At 36.7% G+C, this 22,420-nt stretch overlaps 2 protein-coding genes across 2 annotated transcripts; both read right to left on the bottom strand.

Moving 5' to 3' along the window:
* Positions 1 to 307: 307 nt before the first annotated feature.
* Positions 308 to 526, bottom strand: LOC130870680 (keratin-associated protein 19-3-like). The gene has a single exon (XM_057763406.1). The coding sequence runs from the start codon at positions 524 to 526 to the stop codon at positions 308 to 310; it is 219 nt and encodes a 72-aa protein (XP_057619389.1).
* Positions 527 to 6,117: 5,591 nt separating this feature from the next.
* Positions 6,118 to 6,306, bottom strand: LOC130870679 (keratin-associated protein 19-5). Its single transcript, XM_057763405.1, has one exon. The coding sequence runs from the start codon at positions 6,304 to 6,306 to the stop codon at positions 6,118 to 6,120; it is 189 nt and encodes a 62-aa protein (XP_057619388.1).
* Between the last annotated feature and the right edge of the window lie 16,114 nt (positions 6,307 to 22,420).

Raw genomic sequence — 22,420 nt, 5'->3', positions numbered from 1 at the left:
ACTTATTTTGAAAATACTCAGTAAGCAAAACATAAAACAAGAGCCAGAGACAGCATTTCCATGAACAAATAATTAAATAAATACCACATGTGCTGATTTCCAGTAGAATAATTTATTTCAAATTAAACCAGAATCTTCTATACATATTAAAGCAGGGAATCTCTATAAACATGGTTAGATAATTAGCCTTCTTAAAACCTTGAACTCTTCAAATTTTCTTGACTTAGTCCAAAGTGATTGATCCAATACTTGATTGACTTGGTTAATCTTCTCATGGTCTCAGCTGTTGGTTTTCCATGTCAGTCTTTCAGTAGAAGGTGGAGAACCCATATCCTCCATAGTAAAGTGGGCGGCTGTAGCCATAGCCATAACCTCCAAAGCCAGAGCCATACCCATAGCCACCAAAGCCATAGCCAGAGCCCAGTCTGTGGTAACTGCCACATCCACAGCCATAGCCATAGCCCAGGTGCCCAAAGCCTCCACAGCCATAGCCCAGACCTCCGTAGTAGCCGCTGTAGTAACTCATGGTGTCAGAGATGAAAGTTTGGTATGAAGTTCAAGGTAAGACCTTGAGCACAAGTGTGTGGGTCAAGCTTATATACCCTGAGCAAAACACATGATCTTTAATATGTATTCCCTCCTTTAGCGTCATTTTTCCTTAATTATAGTTACTTAAAAACTAATAATTATTTGCACTGTCTACTGGCAAGGAGAGTCTCTTCTACGTTCTTTAAACTATTGAATGTGCTTAGCTGCCAAATTAGTATGGCCCTTAAATTCTTTTCATCATGTAATGGGATGGAGTTGTTGCATCTTCAAAGTCTGCATATACCAACCCACTAAATAGAACTCCTCATAGCTGGCATGCTTTAGTGATCACATCTAACAATGTCTTGTCCTCAATTAAATCTGTTCATACTCAGTATTAGATCCTTAGCTTACAAATTAAATCAAAGTTCAATTAGAGGCTTGCATTCTGTTTTACTCTACGAGAGTATTTTATTCCTCAGACTCTAAAGTAAATTAATGATCTGTTTTTGCGCAACCGGGAAGAACACACATGAAAGGCAGAAGGAATCAATTTTACAGTGTTGGAACAGTAATAAACTTTGGGTAATAAAAGAAATTCCTGCTTTGCTTTTGACCATTTTAGACTATTGATTACATAATTGCTATTTGCTTTACATACTCTTTCATTTGGATTTTACAATTGGTGAAACAATGTTGATAGTCTATTTAAAGTCAACACTTAGTCTATCAGGTTTAACTGTTATTATGGGATAGCTCTATAAGTTTTTGCAACAGTGTGAAAAAAATCCAAAACAGAAGTCATATGACAGTAGTAAAAATTGGTTTCAAATAGTAGTTTTAAAGCTCGTGAGACATTATCTTAAATTCTTTTTTTTATAAATAAATAAATTTTATTATTTTTCTTTTTTTTATTCTTTTTTAATTAATATTTCCACCTGCTCCCCGTTTCCCATTTCCCTCCCCTCCTCCCAAATATTACCCCCTCCTCCCACTCCCCTCCCCCTATCCCCACTCCTCTTCTCCACCCCCCACACCATTCCCCCTCCCTCTCGATACTGAATAGCAGTCCAAATTCTCTGCCCTGCGGGAAGACGAAGGTCCTCCCACTTCTATCTACGTTCAGGAAGGTGAGCGTCTAAACAGGCTAAGCTCCCACAAAGCCAGTTCATGTATTAGGATCGAAACCTAGTGCCATTGTCCTTGGCTTCTCATCAGCCTTCATTGTCCACCATGCTCAGAGAGTCCAGTTTCGACCCATGCTTATTCAGTCCCAGACAAGCTGGCCTTGGTGGGCTCCCAATAAATCAGATCCACTGTCACAGTGGGTGGGTGCATCCCTCGTGGTCCTGATTTCCTTGCTCATGTTCTCCCTCCTTCTGCTCCTCATTTGGACCTTAAGAGCTCAGACAGTTGCTCCAAATTGAGTCTCTGTCTCTACCTCGATCCATCGCCAGATGAAGGTTCTAAGGTGATATGTAAGATATTCATCAGTATAGGATAGGATCATTTCAGGTTCTCTCTCCTCAGTTGCCCAAGGTACCAGCTGGGGACATCTCCCTGGACACCTGCGAACCCCTCTAGAGTCAAGCTCAGTATTGAAAACAGCTTGGTATTGGCATAAAAACAGAGAAGTCGATCAATGGAACCGAGTAGAAGACCCTGATTTTAACCCACAAACATTATCTTAAATTCTGACACTCTTCTCTACACATCTATGTAATGTGTTGCCAAAAGGGCCCAGAATCCTATTGTAGTGTCAACCTTACTTCAACTACCAGTTCTTAAGCCATTTATAAGATTATTCCATGTGCCTCTTTTGCTTCTTAATTGACTTTATATTTGGGAGACTTTTACATTTCAGAAAATAATGAGTATAAACATGATGATCCTCATTACCTCCCCCAACACACATAGTAGTGTCCCTCTGTAAACAGATTTCAATATGATTGCACACTCATCGCAGAGGGTGTGGGAATTGTGACAGACTGCCATTATCCAAACCTCACAGTTCAATCAGAGTTTGTATTTATATTTTGCATTTCTGTGGGCTTTGACAACTTTATGGAGTCATGCAAACATGAACCCAATATCATATAAAATATTTTCACTGAGCCAAAAGCAATCATACAGTCTTCCTTAGGCACACCTCACTATCTTCTGGAAAATATTGAGTTTTTATTGCTTATAGTTGTTTATGGTTCTTTATTTTTTCCAGAATATCATATAGGCAGAGTCATATAACATCAAACCTTTCCCCCATGACTTCTTCATTTAGCCAAACACTCTTTTAGGGGTCTTCCTTTCCCTCCTTATGAGCCATTTCTGTTTTATCTCTAGCTATGATCCCCTCTCATGAATATATTTGTCTATCTACTTACTTTAAAAGAAATGTTTATTGTTATATACTTTTGTTAACCATAAAAACAACTTCAATAAATCTTTTGTTCATATCTTCATGTGCACATAAAGTTCATCTTGGTAAACATCAAGGAGGAAAATTGCTGAGTTGTCTCTAAAGAATATGTTTAGCTGTGCAGGAAATTAACAAACAGTCTTCCTACTATGATGTATTCATTTGCAGTCCTGGCAGCAATAGACGTTCCCTTTGCTCCACACCCAGATCATCACTTGTTGCAGTGAGTGATAGAAACTTAACTGATATATATGTTAATATAATTTTCCTAGTATCATCCACTCCATGTCCTTTCAAAAGTCTGTATATTTGGTGAAATAAAATGTTGTAAGCCCTCTGTTTTTATTCAATATATCTAATTCTTTTCACTAACTTCTTATATGTACATTTTCACTGTAACAGTTCCATGCTCCCTTTACCTGTTCTGTGCTTTTTATCTACTGTGTTAGAGCAGTAGTATAAATAAGTACTGAATATATTTCTAGTCCTTACAAGTAGGCATTGTGCCTCTCACTGTTTTATATAATTTGCTAAATGCATACATCTACTCAGGATTTAAAAAGAGTTTCAATGGTTTCTGATATCAAAAGAGCATATAACCATCAATGTATTTCATCTTCATTTGCTCTTAAGTATATTGTATGAGGTGATAAATTACATGATAAGCATTTAAGCATGACATTTGATGAATTGTTTGTACTTGTCTCCCTTATAACTTTCAATGGCCAGTGAGCTACATCCAACTTTGATCCAAAAATAACAATTAAAAAATTCCAGAAGTGTCATAAACTTCAAATTGTTCACCATTGTAGATAACATTAACTTTGATTCCATTCATTGTCTTCATATCTGGCATATCCCCTTGTTAAGCTGTATAAAGCTACAGACCAGTTAGCTGTTTACCCATCTCAGTCATTAGAACAATTGCTATGGAATCTCACAGTATAAAATCCTTGTGTGGTTAATGCCATATCACAATGCCAGCATCATGCATCTGACTTTATTGCATGTACAAACACTGTACCATCTTACATTCTCAAGATAAGGATGATTACAGTACTTTTATTAAGACAGACTACCCTCATATAAAACTTTAAAAAATTCATAATTGCAATTATTAATCTCTCTTTTGTATTATATAAATGTAATTTTCCCATTCAAATATTTAACAAAGAAAATGTTATTTAGAAAGTTTTACATGTCATGATGTTGATATTGAATTAATATTCTATTGGTCCTTGGGAAAATAACTAAATCTGTTTATACTAATAACAAATTTACTCTAACTCTCAAATCATCAAATATTGCTATTGTTCTTTTTGGTAAGCATATCACTCCCAAGAGACAGTAATTTTTTTCTAGGATTTAACCACTTCTTCAGTTGATCTTGTCAGTAGATTCAGAGAATAAAGTAAAAGGTTACACTTTTATTGTCAATATTAGATTTAATTGTCAAATTCACACAGTCTAAAATCACTTGAGAAAGGAGTCTCAATGACCAGCCAAGTGCTGAATAAGTAGTAGTGGAGTGGCTCAGTCAGAAACAGAACGTTTGTGTCCCAAGCCTCACTCCAAGTTTTAGGGGTCTCTGGCAAAGAGTGAATGGAAAAAATTTAGGAGCCAAAATACAGAAATATTTGCAGAGAAACAGAGTGTTTTTGATCATGACCAGACCCTCTTACTCAAGAACTACCAATAGCTATTGCTGCCTACACAGCGAGATCAATTCAGTCACCATTCTACTGAGTGTGAGATCATGAAGTCCCTCTTCTAACTGAGAAACCATGGATTAATGATGGCTTCTAAGAAAGAAGGAATCATTGTTCTTTAAGGGTTTGGTTCTTGGTAAGTCAACCTTGCTGTACTGGCCCATACCCAAAGCAGGTGGACAACAAAATTTTAGTCTATAGGGTATTTTTTTTAATAATTGGAGACTATGGAGGTGGATGGCTCTGGAAGAATTTAACATGACTAGTTGGAATGAATATGATCAGAATACATTGTAAGAATCTATCAAAAATTAATGCAGATACCAAATACATTGCTAAAAAACATTCTTTTTAATTCAGTGCCATGGCTTAGTAGGAGACTTTTGTGTAGGCACAATTATCACATTATAGGACATATAGTGTATATAATATATAGTGCAGCACTTTCTTCACAGGCAACTAAGTATAACTACAAAATGCTACCATGATATTTGCACTTTATCATATGAATTATTTTGTCTGTGTGCGTGTGTGTGTGCGTGTAGTGTGTGTTGGAGGATTTGCTCACTTGCACATTTGCAGACATCATAGGAAGACATAAACAGCAATACCCTATCACTCTCTGCCTTGTTCTCTTGAAACAGGGTTTCTCATAGAATGAGAAACTTACCCTGTCTTATTATGCTTGGTTTCGTTCAGTTTGGCCAGGCAGGCTGACCAGCAAACTCTACACCAGTGGTTCTCAACCTTGCTGATGTTTTGGTCCTTTAATTCATTTCCTGTGTTCAAGTGACCCCATTCATAATTTTTTCATTGCTAATACATAACTGTAATATAGCTGCTATTATGAATCATAATGCAAATTATCTGTGTTTCCTGTTAGTCATTTGACTCTCCAAAGGATTCGAGGCCCACAGGATGAGAACCACTGCTCTAGAGCCTCTCTTCAGGTGCACCCCCATTCCATCACTGTGACTACAGGCATGTGCTCTGTACCTAGATCTCATGTAGGCCTAGTGTTTTAAACTCAGTTTTCAAGAGTTATACAATTAACTCCTTCATTCAGCTAAACTACAGAAACATTACTTCAGCCCCTCATTTCATATTTTATAAGTTCTTTCCTATTTAATCTAAGCTGATGCTAGTGTAAATACTGAACAAAGTTTGTCAAGTATATTACCCAGCATGGTACAAAAATGCATTAATATAAGAGACACACACACAATGATAAGTTAGGATTTATTTATTGCAAAGCATCAAAATGTGTCAACTTTTAACAAATGACAGCAGAGAAATAATGGAACACAATATAGAGAATTGTAAGATGATATACATTCTTAAAATCTTAGAACGTAAATTGTTTTCTGCTTGACCTGTTTCTCAATGTGTTTGTTTAATTTAGTCCTTGCATAAGGCTGGAGTAATGTTCTTATATTTAAGATTTTGGTTCCTCAGGAAAACATTTCAGTAGAAGCGGGAGAATCCAAATCCTCCATAGTAAATTGGACGGCGGTAGCCATAGCCGTAGCCTCCATATCCAGAGCCATATCTGTAGCCTCCAAAACCACAGCCACAGCCATAGCCATAACCCAGGTTCCCAAAGCCTCGGTAGCCATAGCCCAGGCCTCCATAGTAGCTGCGGTAGTAGCTCATGGTGTCAAGAGTGGTAGTTTTGGTTTCTTGTTCAGGCACAGATCTTGAGTGTGAGTTTTATACTGTGTAGGACAGGTTTTTATACTTTGGCAGGGGCAGGTGACAAGTCATGCACATACCTCCCGTTGTGTCACTAGAGATGTTACTTGTAATGTGGCAACTCATTCCTCTGCTATCTCCTGACACGCAGAGGCCCTCATTCTCATTAAAATACTTGAGATTGCTTAATGTTCTATTTAGAATGTCCTTGAAGTTATTGTTTAGTTTTATGAGAAGAAACGGTTGACTAGCCAAAATACACACACCAAACTCTGAATAAAATGGCTTATTATCAAGAGTATTACATAAGCTACATGTGTTGGGAATACTTTGATGTATAATTAGGTATTTCTGCTCTGTTAGCTCCCAAACTGATAACTTCATCTCCAACTACACCCATGCCTATCTGTTCAGCACACAGTTGTCAAATTCATACTTAACCACAAAGCAAACCCTTTTATCAAAAAGAACAGTTTTGAAAATGCCTCAATTTGTGCTCTATGAAAACATTCTAATTCACAGAGACTCCATCCCCTTATTTGTATTTTAGACCTAGAAGCACAAAACGAAAACTATGTCGAATTTCACATTTTAGGTCAATAACCTTTGTGGTAGTTTTATTTCATAACAGCTTCATATCTTTTGGCTATAAAATATGAAATGAGCAGTTGTAGAAATCAAGAATGTGGTAGTTTTCCTCTAAACAAGACTTAACAGAGTCAGTGTGGGTTTTATTTCAAATCCCAGAACTTCTATCTGAAACTGGTCAAAGTCCTACTCAATGTGCAAGTACACCTGCCTGCATGTTTCACCCCCTCAGCTGATTTCTTCCTGGAGTTCTTCATCTGTGCACATGTGATTTCCCTTTCATGACTTCTTAAGCTTCCTTTCTTCTCCCTTACCTCCCAGTGCACACCAGGAGAATGCCGATAGAAGACTGTACTGTGTCTTTGGTTTCCTTTCACTGGCACTAGTCAGCGCTTTTGTTTTTCTATCTCCTTTTCAGTTTGCCCTGAACTGCCACCCTCATGTCTGTAGTTCATTGTCTGACCACTTATGCACAGGTAACTTTGACCTACTCCCTAACTTTAGCGTCACTAAGTTTAGCAACACACCATTTGTGAAGTTATATACTAGATACTAGGCTTTCCATAAAAATTTTAAACTTAGATTCCTTCAAGGCTTATAAAATGAAGACAATGGTGAAATTAAAAAGAATTGGAAACTATATGTGAAAAACTGTGATGTATCTCAATTAGACTCTCAGCTCACAGCATTATTAGGCAACTAAGTCTGAGGATGCCCGTCTCTGTTATTAATCTCAGGTAGCTCCTCTAATTTTGATATGGTTTTGAAAAGCACATTCTGTTTTTTATGACTTTCTGCATGATCCTTTGTTATTGCTTTATTTTGTTTTGTTCTACTTTTTTTTTATTAAGCTATGTTTGAGCAAAAATAAATTTCCTGTAATGAACGTAAACAAGTAACTAAGGGCATAAACTTGGAATTTGGGATTCCATCAAACTTTATCAATTGGCTCGTGTTTGCATAATGTTAATCACTGAAAAATATTACTAATGACATCACCACAAGCTTAATGAATTCAACAAGAAATAAATAAGACATGGGCTTTCAAAATTCTCTTTGAATTTTTATAATTTTACGTGGGGGCACGTGCGTGTGTGTGTGTGTGTGTGTGTGTGTGTGAGAGAGAGAGAGAGAGAGAGAGAGAGAGAGAGAGAGAGAGAGAGAGAGAGATTTCATGGGTACCATCTTATTTTTATTTTTGAGAGAGGGTCTCTTACAGAACTCAACAGTTGGCTAGAGTGTATGGCAGGTGAGTGCCTCTAGATCTAAAGTTACAGATGTGCACCACCATGCCCTGCTTCTAATGTGAGTGCAGAGGATCCAAGTTCAGGTCCTCATGCTTGCTTACTAGGCAGTTTCCAACTGGCCATCTCCCCAGGCCACCAAAGGCTCTCTTAATGCTAAATAAGAAAAAAAATCAAATTTTCTTTAATAATTTGCTTGCTGAAATATACTCATATTGCTTGTGTTAACTTGGAAATTTATCAAAAATGATTGATTAAAACTGAAACAAGACACAGAAATCTCAAAACAATGAATCACTTCAAATTAAATTTGGATTAAAAAGAAAACTTCTAGGAAAGAAAACCAAGGCTTAGCACTACTTTTGTGATAAACTTTATCAATATGTAATTTAATGAAAGAATATTGATTATCCACAAAATATTTCAATAAAAACCCTAATTTATAAATTCACTATGCAAGATCCAAATAAAATTGAAGTCTAAATTACAAATTTATCAATAAATATGGTATCAGAAAATATAGAGATAAATATAGCAAAGGATGTGTAAGAAGTGTGGCCTAATAATTTTGCATTTTTCCAGAAGAGTTTTAAGAAGACCATTACAATGAGGATGTATCATTCCATAAACTTTTGAAAAAATATGCCAAAATATATGAATAAATAAGTAGATGATATTATGCATATCATACATTAAGATAGTTAGGTAATCTGGGCAGTGGTGGTACATGCCTTTAAACCCAGCACTAGGGAAACAGAGGCAGGCAGCTCTGAGTTGGAGGTCAGCCTGATCTACAAGAGTTAGTTCCGGGATAGACTCCAAAGCTGCACAGAGAAAGTCTGTCTCAAGCCAACCAACCAACAAAAGAACAAACAACAACAACAAAAAAGACAGCTAGCTAAAAGAGAGTACTAAGGACTTTCTGAGAAGATTATTAGAATTTAGTTCAGTGTTATGTTATGAAGCTTCATATTGCTGCTTGATATATATTTCCTTATAGTGATTTAGATGATATAGGTATTAACTAGAGTTCACGTGGTTAAAAAATTAATTTCAAGACTATTAATAACTAGAAATCAGAGGTTATAGTATTCAAAAGCCATTGCGGTAAGGTAGAGCTCACATCAACATAATTTTTATTAAGACTTTAGCAAGTCTTATGACACATTAAATGCCTTGTGACTACCTTCAGTGATGATTGATAGGTTTCTGGGGACTGAAAGTGAGTAAATGAGGCTCTGGAAAAGACCAGCTATAGCTCTCTGTCTCTTGAACTTCAGCTATGATATTTATTTTCCATTGACTTAATAAGAATAAATTGTATCCTCAGAAGAAAAACAATTGCCTTTATCACAAATGCTATAAGAAGGATGAACAATAAGATATATGACTAAAGTTAGGACCACATTGCAATGCCACATTAAACACATTTAATGGAAAATGATTACAGAGATATTTCCCAATGTAAAATACACTGCAGAAACTTCAGATGAAAAATTGCTATCTTGAGAGTGAAAGGAGAAATAACTGTTGTGTTAAAATATCCAAAATTTATGGAATAACTCTAAATTACTACTGAACAGCTGTATGTACACCGACAGCTCTTAAATCTTACGCCAACAAGCTTGTAAGTGCATAATTCATCTTCTCTGCCTGTTATAAGTAGGATATGGATTGGATACAATAGAACCTCAGAGACCCTGGATTTTTCTAATGGATGATTCTCTCAACAATCTTAGATCCTAACTCGGGAGCAGAGACCAAAGGTCCAGTACTTTCTAGTAAAAAAAAAAAAAAAAATTAAGTGAAATAACAGTTTCTAAGAACACCAACCCAGTGTCATATCTGGTCTGAAGAAACGGCCCCACTACTGATGTACTCATGCCATGAGCCACTAATTCCCGAAATCATATCCCAGGTAGCAAAAATTGATGACAGAATAGCTGAGGGTATGGAAATGAGGTTTGAAACTGGAAACTATTTTAGCATCTTCAGTGATAATGTGGCCATTCTTGTATGTGTGTGTGTATTTATAATTATATTCTTTAAAATATCAGTAATTTAACAATATGTGAGGATTTATCCTCATGACTATTAAAAAGTCAATAAATATCTACCACTTGCTTTCCTTGGTCGTGCTTTTTCTTACAACATGTTGATTTTGAGTACAAATTTGGTATAATTATGTCGTTTACAACTTCCATATACTACAATTCTCAATAATATTTCATGTCTGTTTTCTTATGGGATATCTTCTACATATTTCGAAATCAGTGGTTCTTAACCTTCCTAGTGTTGTGACCCTTTAACACAGTTCCTCATATCGTGGTGACCCCAACTATAAAATTACTTCATCGATACTTAACTGTAATTTTGCTGCTGTTGTGAGCCATAATGTAAATACCCAATATGCAGGATCTCACATGTGTAACCCCCACAGAGAGTGAACTGACAGACAGTCATGGAGCCTGCAAGTTGAGAACTGCTGTTCTAAGTGATGATGACAGGACTATTTACCCATAAATTACTAGGAGTTTATACACTGGATTTTAAAAAGGTTTTGTTGTCACTGAACGGGTGGTTTTCAAAGAAAAACATCAAACAAACAACTTCATTTACCTTGTAAGGCCCATTTCAAATGTATTTGACTTTAGCGTTCTTCTACTGTTTATTATATTAAGATTTCTTTTGGTGGGACTCTAAAGACAGTTTAGTCTCCAATGGAGTCGGGAGATGTCATGGAGCCTCCAGAGAGGAAAGACACAAGTTGTCGGCTGGAACCTTGCCGGTGGGCCACAAGTCTCATGGTAAAATATAAAATAATTAATGGGTTAATTCTAGATGTAAGGGCTAACTAGCAATATGCTCAAGCTATTGGCCAAACAGTATTGCAAATAACATAGTTTCTGAGTGATTATTTCAGTTTTGGGCAGTCGAGAAATGAACGAACAGCCTCTACTAACATGCCCCTGCCTCCTGAGTTCTGGGATTAAAGGTATACTCTGCTAAGGCTGGCTAAAGCCTGGACTCCTAAGGCATAAGGTCTTCCAGCTAGGCAGTGTTCCTCCAGCACTGCTGTAGGTTGCTGTGTTGGTTGAGCACTGAACAATGGGCTGTCAAAAAGTTGAGGGTGTGGTGTTGCCTCACTTCAAAGGAGAGTCACAAAGTGGAAGTCAGGCCTCTGTTCCTTATCTGTCTCCCAGCCACTGGTGGTCAGAAACTTATCTAGAATTAACCTATTTCCATTATTTTATGTTTTACCATGGGACTCGTGGCCTACCTGCAGGGTTCCAGCTGACAATTTGTGTCTTTCCTCTCTGGAGGCTCCATGACATCTCCCGACTCCACCTTCTTTCTCCCAGCATTCAGTTTGGTTTTCCCTGCCTAGCTCTATTCTACCCTATCACTGATGAAGCCAGCTTCTTTATTGATTTACCAATAATAGACAATGATGCAAACTGTGCAATATTCCTTTACATTGTATGAGTATATGTCACATGTCACTGTGATTGGTTTAATAAAATTGACTGGCCAATAGTTGGACAGGTAGAGGTTAGGCAGGACTGGCAGACAAAAAGTGAATGTGAAGAAGAAGACGAGGAGTCTGGGGAGTCATGAGGAGATGCAGAGGAAGCAGAAGATAAACTTGCTGCACTGAGAAAAGGTCCTGAACCACATAGCAGAGTATAGATAAGAAATATGAGTTGATTTAAAATGTAATAGTTAATTAGTAATAAGCCTGAGCTATTTGCTGAGCATTTAAAATTGGAAAAAAAAATAAAATAAAATAAAAAATAAATTTCATATAAATGAATTACAGGTGTGTATGACTGTGGTTATTTAAGCACTACATAATAATGTTTAGTAGATTCTGTACTGAATTTATTTTCAGCTGTTGAAAATCTACCACAGAACAAGTGTTCAGGAAGAACCCTCTCCCACCAAATGAATGAACCTGTGGAGGCTGGAAAATGCAGCCCATTTCCACCTTGTCTGAAGGCCAGAGAGTTTGGAGATTGACAAGCATAGTTGCACGTCTCAACTCGGGATGTGATTGCTTGGTTCTTTTGAAATTAAGATAAGTCCATGACTTCCTAAGTGATGGTGAGGGTGTGCAAACTTGCTTCTGCTTCTTCTTTTGTAACTATGAGGTCACCTGGGGAAGGGCAGTCTTCAGAATATGTGATCTAGAACAGCTTTGCTACCTAGACAACAGAATGTTAATGATTTGATTTCTCAGAGTGATAAAACAATTGACTATGAGTTATCCCTTGTATCATGTTAATAAAGTCTTTTGTCACCCCCCCTCCCAATCTTCCTGGTTACCTGGGGTATAAAAGCTATGAAAAAATAAACATGGGTGATTTCAGTCACTGGAATGCCCTCCAGATACTTTCCCTGATTTCTAATACTTTCTATGGTTTCTGTCCTGTTGTATTTTTATGCATATTCATATTCTTTACTTATATTTCTAAAATTCCCATGTCCCTACCCTGGTAAGAGGTGATTTCCACCTTCATTCAGTTCTGTGACTTGCACATAGCTTCAACACCACAGAAGTGTACTTGCTACTTGAAGGCAGTAAGAGTCAGTTCTTAATCCCCACAGAAAAATATTCTCCATTCAAACTCAAAAGATGCCCTTTACTTTTCTTTCCCTTACACATCATAGTAAGGGGACAAATTTTTGTTAAAAGTTTTCTTAAAACTGCTAATATACACAAACAGAATTCTCTTACTGCAGAGGTCTCCTGGTTTGCCGTACTTTACATTAAAAAATAGAGAAAAGGTCATCTGAAATCTAGAATACATTTAGAAGAAGGAACAGATACCGCTGTTACTTCTATTCTAAGCCAGGAAATATCTGGCAATGTTTACGGGGTGTCTGAAGTACTGTAAAATCTGCTAACACGATACAAAGAGCAGTGAAGTCAAAGCACATCAAATAAGCCAAGTTTAGCTATTTCTCAGGATATTTTCCCCTAGTCACTTGAAACTGCCACTAGCAAGTGAGTTGTCCTGGGGAGACTTTCACCTTGAGACATGAGGTCTATATACCTCCCGTATTTAAAATATTGTTCATTTTAATCAGTTGGTGGAGGTTAAATATATGATGTCATTAAAAGCTTCATTTAAAATAATCATTGGGTAAACAGTAGCAATATTTACATGTTAGCAATTTGATGGACAAATCTTAATATTTCTTGTAGAATCCAGAATTTTGGTGTGTGCTCTGATGCTTCTATGAACATCGAAAGCAGGGTTATGAGAACTTATTACAGACTCAAAGCCTGCTTTAGAAAACCCATGTGGTGTCAAATCTAAGAGTAGTGCTGTTTTCTGTTTTCAGGAACCAGAAGCATATGATTTATCACACACACATCATTTCCAAATTTGTCACAGTACATGTTGAAAGCAAGAGCCAAAGTTTGTTTGGGGGGTTCTGGAAAAAAATGTTGGAACCTGGTGGAAACCACTTTGAGAACCACTCAGGCTCCTTTAGTCTCTTGGCAATCAGGTTTTGTGAATTTGGGCAAAGATTGTCCAAGTTTCCCTCCACACTGACCAGTACCTGGTGAGAGGCTTTTGGTTCCCCTCAGGGTGCAGGAACCAAATCATATTGATATACTTCAAGTTCATTCAAACCTGAAGCTTTTTTTTTTTAATACAGTAGACCAAAATATCCATTTAAACTATTCCTCTCTTAATTAGATGAAATCTAATTAAGGAGGCTTACATTTTTAATTTGATTTGCCTGCTGAGCTTGCTTTCCGTGAAACCTATTCTGCCTATAATGAGAAGTGTTGGTGCACTCTGTAAATTCAGATGTGAGCTTCCCAGTCAGCTCTGTGCCAGGCTTCCCAGAATAAACATCACTCTCATTGTATAATCTCAGGTGTGACTTTCAGCCCAGTTCTTTCCTTCTTGTTTATCTTTCCCTGAATAAAATCATTCTCTTCCCTTTAATGTTCTATGTGTTCACATTTTAGTACTTGAAGGGCCACATGGGCAAACAGGGGTTCCTATAGATTATAATGATGGTGGAAAATTCCTACAAGCTGGTAATTTCATCCATAGTAGTGGTAGCATTTTAACATCGTTCCCTTCGGTTTGTGTCATGTTGGGAGGCTGGTGAGCAACGTCACTGCACTTCCAGTCCTGTAAAAATATAGTCACATCGTTATGTTCAACATGAAAGACCTGATAATGAGAAAATGACTACCTCATAGGTTTATGGATTTGCTCTTCTATAATTTCGTCCTCACTTTAGAATGTATGCCAACGTGCCCAAAATGTCTTTAGGAGAACAGCGTGTCATGTGATATCAGCAGGAACATGACACAGCTTAGGCTTTTGCTTCTTTGGTTACATCATTTTTTTTTAACTATAGGGATTGCTTTAACCTTTCTGGTTTTCCACTCATTGTGGATTCTAGGAATCACATGGAATCACTGTCCAAGTTGTCAGTAGATGACCATAATATGACCAAATGTGAAACAAAAATACCACTAGGGACTACAAGGTTGAAAAATCTGTGATGGTTATTATCCATCATCTATTTCTAATTTCACTATAATAACATTCTTGAATACCAACAGTGAAGTGGAAGAAATGATTAAAGAATTTGCTTCATTGAGTGATAATAAGATTAAAAGTTCGATAGGGACTATACCAGGTATGAAGAGATTTCTAATGACTTGGATTGGAGGCCATGTGAAGGACCATCTATGTACCATAATAATCATAGCCAAGCAAAAATTGGTTGAAATATTACTTTTAATGTTTTAATAAAAATAATTATATAACTTCCCCCTGCTTTTCCTCCCTTCACTGCCTCCCATCAACCCTCTCTTAAAGCTTTCCCTTTCCCCACTCTCAAGTAGATAGCCTCTTTTTTACTATTCTTACATATTTATATGTGTGCACAAATATAAATATATAAATGCAACCTACTTTGTATGATTTTTCTTATGTGCATATTGTTTAAAGGCAGGACTTTCTGCATTGGAAAACACTTCAGTGGGTTTATCCCTAAAGGAAGCTAACTAACTGTCCTTCTCCCAAAACTCATCAGTTGCTGTAGTTCTTTGTACAGTGATGGAACTCCATGAAAATTTCCCCCACTCCTTGTAAACAAGTACATTTATATTGCTCTTCTTGTCCCATTTATGCAACCATTTCTAGGAGACAGTTTCATAGCAAACTTCTCAGCATTTTGGCTCTTCTAATCTTTCTTCCTCTTTTTCTGTGTTGTTCCTTGACTCATACAAGCAGGCCTTGTGATGAAGATGTATCCATTGGAGGGCTGGACTCCCTATGTTCTACTGATCTCTGTACTGTGTACAACTACAGTTTTCTGTGATGGTTGTCATTATAAAGAGAAACTTTTTTGATGAGTGGTTATAACTGCGTTAATCTGTGGATAAGGATAAGATTTAGAAATTTATTAGAGAACTGTGTTTGTCTATCCAAGTAACAGATTCTTTTCTAAGTTCCATGATCTCACTAGCCCCACAAAGTTGGCTGGATTTCCTTCTGTGTCCTAAGTATGTGATGTCTTCAGCTATAATGGTCCACTCTTCATAGGTATCCAAGGGCTATGCCAATAGTCTGCGTTGTTTTATCCCAAATCTAAATAGTAAATGTTTCTTGATATTTTGCCAATTTGGTGCAAGCAAGGACTTGCATCAGTTTGTAAGTACTCCTGTTTATAGAGGATCATTTGGCAGGCTATTCCTGTTTCTGAAGAAAATGTGATGAGATTTAGAGAGGATTGCAACATCTGAGACTATATTAACTGCATGCTTGGGGTTGAGGTGATGTCACCAGCAGTGTTTAAGTGACACCTGAAAGAAAATATTCAAAAAATTCGTGCACACTTTCAAAGCATCTGGAAATACAAGAGGGCTAAAGAGAACAAGAAGTCTGTGAAAAACATGGCAAGAATCTAACTAGATGTAGATGAGGATGACGTGAAGTAGTTCCACTTAATGTGGTCCCTGCGGATCTGGCTAATAAAACAAAGATAAGAAGCTGAAAAGCAGTCAAGAAAAGGGAAAACTGTTGTAAAAAGTCTCCAAATGTGTTTTTTTTTTTTAAAAAAAAAGAAGGGCTTAATAGAACTTATTATAGCCTTAGGAAGATACTTCAAGAGCTTGAAAACATGAACCTAAACACTACAGTGTGTTCAGTTACTGGAAGGAACATTTCCGACACATTTTCTTCTTATAAACTAATGCATAATAATAAAAGTAATAGCAATAATGGCAATGACATCAACTTGATAGGGCGGGTCCTTAGTGGGCACTGATGCTTGCTGCCAATCAAAATAATCAGAGTTCCAAGCTCAGGAACTTGCTGTAGGACAATGGTCTTGTACCCTGTAAAGATTCATTGCTTGTATTGTTTTAATAAAATGCTGATTGGCCAAGCCAGGAAGTAAGTATAGACAAGGCAACAAGAACAGGAGAATTTGGGAAGAAAAGAGGCTCAGTTTGCAGTCGTCACCTGGACACAGACAAAGTAAGATGAGAATGCCTCACTGATAAAAGGTACCAAGTCATGTGGCTAATACAGACAAGAATTATGGCTAAATGTAGGATGGAAGAGTTAACAAGAACCGAGCTTATAGGCCAACCAGTTTATAATCAATGTAGACCTCTGTGTGTTTCTTCGTGAATGAACAGTTGCAGAATTGGGCAGGACAGAAAACAACCAACAAATGGCTCCAATGTGGACAACTATATTCACATAAAACCTGAGAGCACTTAGGAAGTAATTTTAGAGACAAAGGAACAGAATCAAGGATGAATTCTTGATAGCAGCATTTTCTCAGGTGAGTTCTGTTTGATAGGGGCAAGTGCTTCTAATTTAAATGAGGCTTCTTCCAAAGGTATCCATCCAAAGAGAATAGATTTCCAAAAGGCCAGTACATGCAGTAGGGATGAATCCTGATGCCATTGCTGGTGGTCCTTCAGTCTGTCCCAGGCTTGAAATTGTCAAGCACAATCAGAGTAACTAGTTTGGTCCTATGTTTGTTCCTTCCCAGTCCAGTTGGAGTTTTTGAGTTCCCATTTGCTCAGATAGACTGTTTCAGTGGATGTACCCATCATGGTCTTGACCTCTTTGCTAATATTCTTATTCCTCCCCTGTTTCAATTGGACTTTGGGAGCTCAGAATGGATACTTTGCTTAGCCTAGATATAGTAGGGAAGGCCTTGGACTTTCCCCAAAGCAATGTGTCTTACCCTCTCTGAGGATTGGGTAGGCATGGGGAGGCAGGGTATGTGGAGGGAATGGGAGGAGGGGAGGGAGTGAGAACTTGGATTGATATGTGTAATGAAAAATAGTTTATTTTCTTTTTAAAAAAATAAATAAAATAGCCAAAAGAAAATTGGAAAAAAGAAAGAGGCGTTTGACTCAGCTTTAGCTACAAATACTTTGCAGCCTCTTTAAGAGGCTAGCCACAAAGCACTTAAATGGTGTTTATGAATGGCCAAAAGCATGCTTCTTGGTGATGGCAGGTACCTTGAGACGCCATAGAGTTTTGGCAATAAACATGGCTCCCACCAGTATCTCTGCCATGAAGCTAGACTCACAGAAAGCTGAAGAATGGGGTGGATCAAGCTGACAAAGCCATGGCTTTGATCCTACCTATATTGCTTAGCAAATTAAAGACTCATGTGGTCATAGAAAGAGAGATATGCAGCAAAGATAGATTCATATGGAAAAAATAACCTCTAAATGGTTACAGTTTGTTTAAAAATATGTGTAAGCTTGGGAGAGAAAAGAAAAAGGATGAGGTAATTAAAACAAAAGAAAGAGAGTAGTTGGGTGTCATGGCACGCAACATTAATCCCAACACTTGAGAAGCAGAGGCAGGTGGATCTCTGTGAGTTCAAAGGCAGCCTTGTCTACAGAGTAAATTCCAGAACATCCAAAGATACACAGAGAAACCCTATCTCAAGAAAAACAAAAATTAAAAATAAAAAATAGAGTTTAAAATAAAGCCATATAAAGATGGAAAATACACGGAGAATATCGATACTGTGTATTACTGTGTTGTCTTTGAATTGTTTGGAGGCTGATGAAAGAGTAACAGTTGCTAAAAGATGTTTGATTATAAATGTTGCTGCATTAATCCAACAGATGTATTTTGAAAATACACTGACTTCAAGATTTAAGTCAAAAAATGTTACTTTGGAGAAGAGGTTCTGCTTTTGTTTCCACAGGAAAAGAGAGGCTGTGAATTCGTTCTGGGTTAAGAAAAATAAGGTTTGATCAAGGAAGATCTGGTAGGAAGAGATGGCCCCGATGTCAGAGGTCTATATCAGAACAGCCTCAGAATTTCTGGCTGAGATGATCAAGCCTCACACAATATTTCAGTCAGGAAAATACCATAATTCAAAATTTTCTTTAGGTTCCCATAAGATTATCAGTGGGCCCAATCAGCAGAAGGAGCCTGGGAAGCTATGCCCACATTCCCCAAAATGGATTACGAATGTTTTTCTTTGTTTAGAGTGTTGCTTACAAGTTGTTATGGAAAATTGTCAGGAAGAAAGCTAAACAAAAGAGATTAGATTCAGAGATTTTGTTTTGAAATAAAAAGGTGGATTGCTGTGGGACAATGGTCTTGTATCCTGTAAAGATTTGTTGCTTGTATTGTTTTAATAGAACACTGTTTGGCCAGTAGCCAGGCAGGAAGTATAGGCAGGACAATGAGAATAGGAGAATTCTAGGAAGAGAAAAGGCTAAGTCTACAGTCATCATCACCCAGACACAGAGAAAGCAAGATGAGAATGTCTCACTGAAAAAAGGTACCAAGTCACGTGGTTAACACAGACAAAAATTATGTGTTAATATACGTTGTAAGAGTTAATAAGAAGCCTAAGCTAATAGGCCAACCAGTTTATAATTAATGTAAGCCTCTGTGTGTTTCTTTGTAAGTGAACAGCTGCAGGACAAGGCAGGACGGAAACCTCTGTCAACAGAAACTACATGGTATAAGGAGAGAACTGAGTTCTGTAAGTTGTCCTCTGAGTATCACAAGCATCCTGTGGCATTCCTCTCACACTGCACTCACACATACACACAAAATAAATAAAGGAATGCAATAACATTTAAAAATGTAATTTAAAAAAGAAAAACAAACCAAGCAAATTACCAGAAGTGATTCTGAAAATAGTGACATCTCTTCTACCAAAGAGTCAGGTACTTCAAGTGGGTTTCAGAGGAAGTCATTGTTAGCACAGGAGGTACCAACTTCCTATGTGTCATTGCCCCTGAGGATCCTTAAGTAAGGTAGAAGAAGTGGAAAGTGATTATCATAACTTGAAGGTGTAGGCTTAAAAACTCATGTCAGGACATGCATCTTAGCTTGAAGCCAAGAAAGAAAGATTCAAAAAAATATAACAAAATGATGTTTTTAATCTAAGTTGTTCTGTTTATCATTAAAGACTTGGAAGTCAGATATAGGGATGAAAACCTGTTAAATGAGGGAGTCTGAGAAGCAACCAGCTCACCTTCCTTGGCTGGAGTCTCAGAAAGAGAACATTTCTCCATATTGCCCAAAAGCAAAAGGACTTCCAGACTCAAAGTCCCTCCCCACTTCTTCCTGTTTATCTCACTTTAAATGTCTTTCCAGGTCTTCCATATTCTCTGTGGCTAATTCATATCAACTAATCACTGGCTATACCTCCAATTCAAGGTTAGTTTTATTAGCACAGTCTTGGAGTTTCATAGTGCAAATGAATATCCTACATTTCACCCTTTTGTCTAAATAAAAAGTAAAAGTTTTAACTCTTAAACAGTAAAGCTATATGCAAAAAGAAAAAATATTAGGTAACAATTATATTCACAATGTCCAGTTCATTAGTCTTTGGAAAATTTGGAGAAGGTACTCCATCATCTATCCTATCTTTTTAAAAGTTTTATACCTAAAACTTTCTTTCATAACTTGTATTACCATCTTAAAATATCTTTTTATACCTTAAAACATTTTCTTGATAAAGACCTAAAGCTTTTATGTTTTTCAACCTTATAAACTTGGCATTTCTTTTGTTAGTTTCTTTTCTGAATTTGGTACCAAAGAAAGTGGTATAACTATGTAATCTTTAGTGCCTATCAGAGATCCAAGAAGGATATCTGCATAAAAAGGAGGTGCAGAGCAAGCAAACTCAAAAACTATAGAGATGACAAAGACAGCTGTCTTCCTGAACTGTAGTGCTAAGTTACTCTGCAATGTTGGTGCATCCATCTTTGGCCTACACATCTAGAATATCTGACACACTTTCCTGTGAAGCAGGAATTTTGAAAGACTGGTCTACCTTATCTTGATAAAGTTCATCAATCATCTTCCTTTATGTCCTCCTTGTCCAATTTAAACAGCATACTTTTAGCAGTCAAGGAAAGGGCAGTTTCTTGCCCAGATGAGTAGCTTTGCCACGTTGAAAACAAAGTCCATATGGAGGTTCTTCAATGTCCATCATTCTTTCTGATGTTGATTGATGCTGCTAGAAGCAGACATATATCACTGTAGTGAAAAGTCTTTCATTGTTAAAACATCTTAAATGTCATAGTCTGTAGATCACTGAAGTGTTTGAAAACCACCCATCTATCTCAAATATATGAGGCAAAATAAAACTTATTTTTCTATACTTCTAAACCCCTAATACAAGTTTGATTTCCAGTTATTTATAAATAAGAGTTCATAATAGTAGCTTATAATAGTAGCTTTCAAGGACTACAACTTTACATTAAAATTTTAAAGAAGTGTGTAGATACATAATTTACAGTATGTTGTGACAAAAGTAACCTTAACTTTGTATCAATATATAAAAATCCATGCCAGTTTAAAAGATTTGAGGCTAGTAGTTTCTTTTTAGTCTAAAAATAGATTTAATAATCTATCCCTTTATCCTATCATTCCTATTTCTTCCATTTTTTGTTTTCAGAAGGAGATCCCTGAATTCAACCTTTTCTGCTTATTTTCCTCCCTGACCATGACAAATAACCACTTGCAACTAACCCCTCTAAACAATAAACATTCATTACCCACTTATCAATCAAAACCACCCACCCCATCTCTCAGGAATGTGGGCATTGTGTTTTTAAAACTACTTCCTGCTGTGTAGGATCAATTGTAACTTTATGGGACCTAGAATAAAATAGGATAGTGGTCAAGTCCTGGGAGAGTGAGCTGTATCATTTGTTGTAAAGTCCTTGTGTGATGGAAAAGAACATGACTTATCAGAAGTCTTTGTTGGGGTAGTCTTTGAGTTTGTACCATCTTAGCTAACTACTTTGAAGTTGTTCTGAGCAGTTTATAGTATAAAGCTGATTGTCGGGTTGGTGTTTGTCAGCTTAGTGGCATTACCAAAATCCAGGTAGATTGGTCATTGCAGAGTTCCATCATCTTCTTAGAAATCTCAAAGGTCATTGGAAGGAATGATCATGGTTTACTGCAGAAAACTAAAACATTTTATATGTCATAAACAATAAATCTCCCAAAAATAGAGGATGACAATCTATTTTTTAATAATAATTTTTCTGATTAAATTAAAGGCATTTATAGGTCTTATAAGTTAGTTTAGATTGAATGACCAGTGTTTGATGAACTATCATTTCTCCTAATCAAGAGACCTTTCCTCTATGCATCTAATATTTATCAATCTTGATAGTATCCATAGCTTTTCTTATCCTGTGGAAACAAAAGCAAAACCACTCCCTAGTGTAACATCCATCCTGGTTTCCATTCTGAGGACAACACATTTTTAAAATATACTGACTGATTTTATTCACAAACTCTTGTCTACTATCCAACCTCTCTTTGCAGCTGCTGTTTCTTTCTTAGTATTTACAAAATTTGAAGTTAATAAAACACTGCATAATCTATCTCTAGGCTCCTTATTGCTATTTTCTCTTCATTAAGAATATCTTTTAAGGTTTATATAATTGCTTGTCCTATAGGATTATGTATATCTGCAATATGCTTTGTGCTGAAATATGCAAATGTCAGATTCATTTTGCTAGAGACATATGCTGGAACATTCAGACTTAATTTGAACAAGTATTCACATAATGGCCATGACTTCTAATAAATGTGAAATTAAAGAATCAACCTTTTCAAAACTTAAAGCAGTTTTCCATTGAAATTCTGAATATGTATCTAAGGTATGGTACACGTGCTTTACATTTCAAAACTCCACTAAATGAAACACATTCATTTTCAAATTTCATTTTTTTT

The sequence above is a fragment of the Chionomys nivalis genome, chromosome 3 (assembly GCF_950005125.1).
Source record: "Chionomys nivalis chromosome 3, mChiNiv1.1, whole genome shotgun sequence".
NCBI classification, from domain to species: Eukaryota; Metazoa; Chordata; class Mammalia; order Rodentia; family Cricetidae; genus Chionomys; species Chionomys nivalis.
The sequence above is the reverse complement of the archived record's forward strand: the minus strand, read 5'-3'. Positions and strand labels throughout refer to the sequence as shown.

Coding starts and splice junctions, on each gene's coding strand:
- LOC130870680 (XM_057763406.1), bottom strand. CDS start 526: ATGAGTTACTACAGCGGCTACTACGGAGGTCTGGGCTATGGCTGTGGA.
- LOC130870679 (XM_057763405.1), bottom strand. CDS start 6,306: ATGAGCTACTACCGCAGCTACTATGGAGGCCTGGGCTATGGCTACCGA.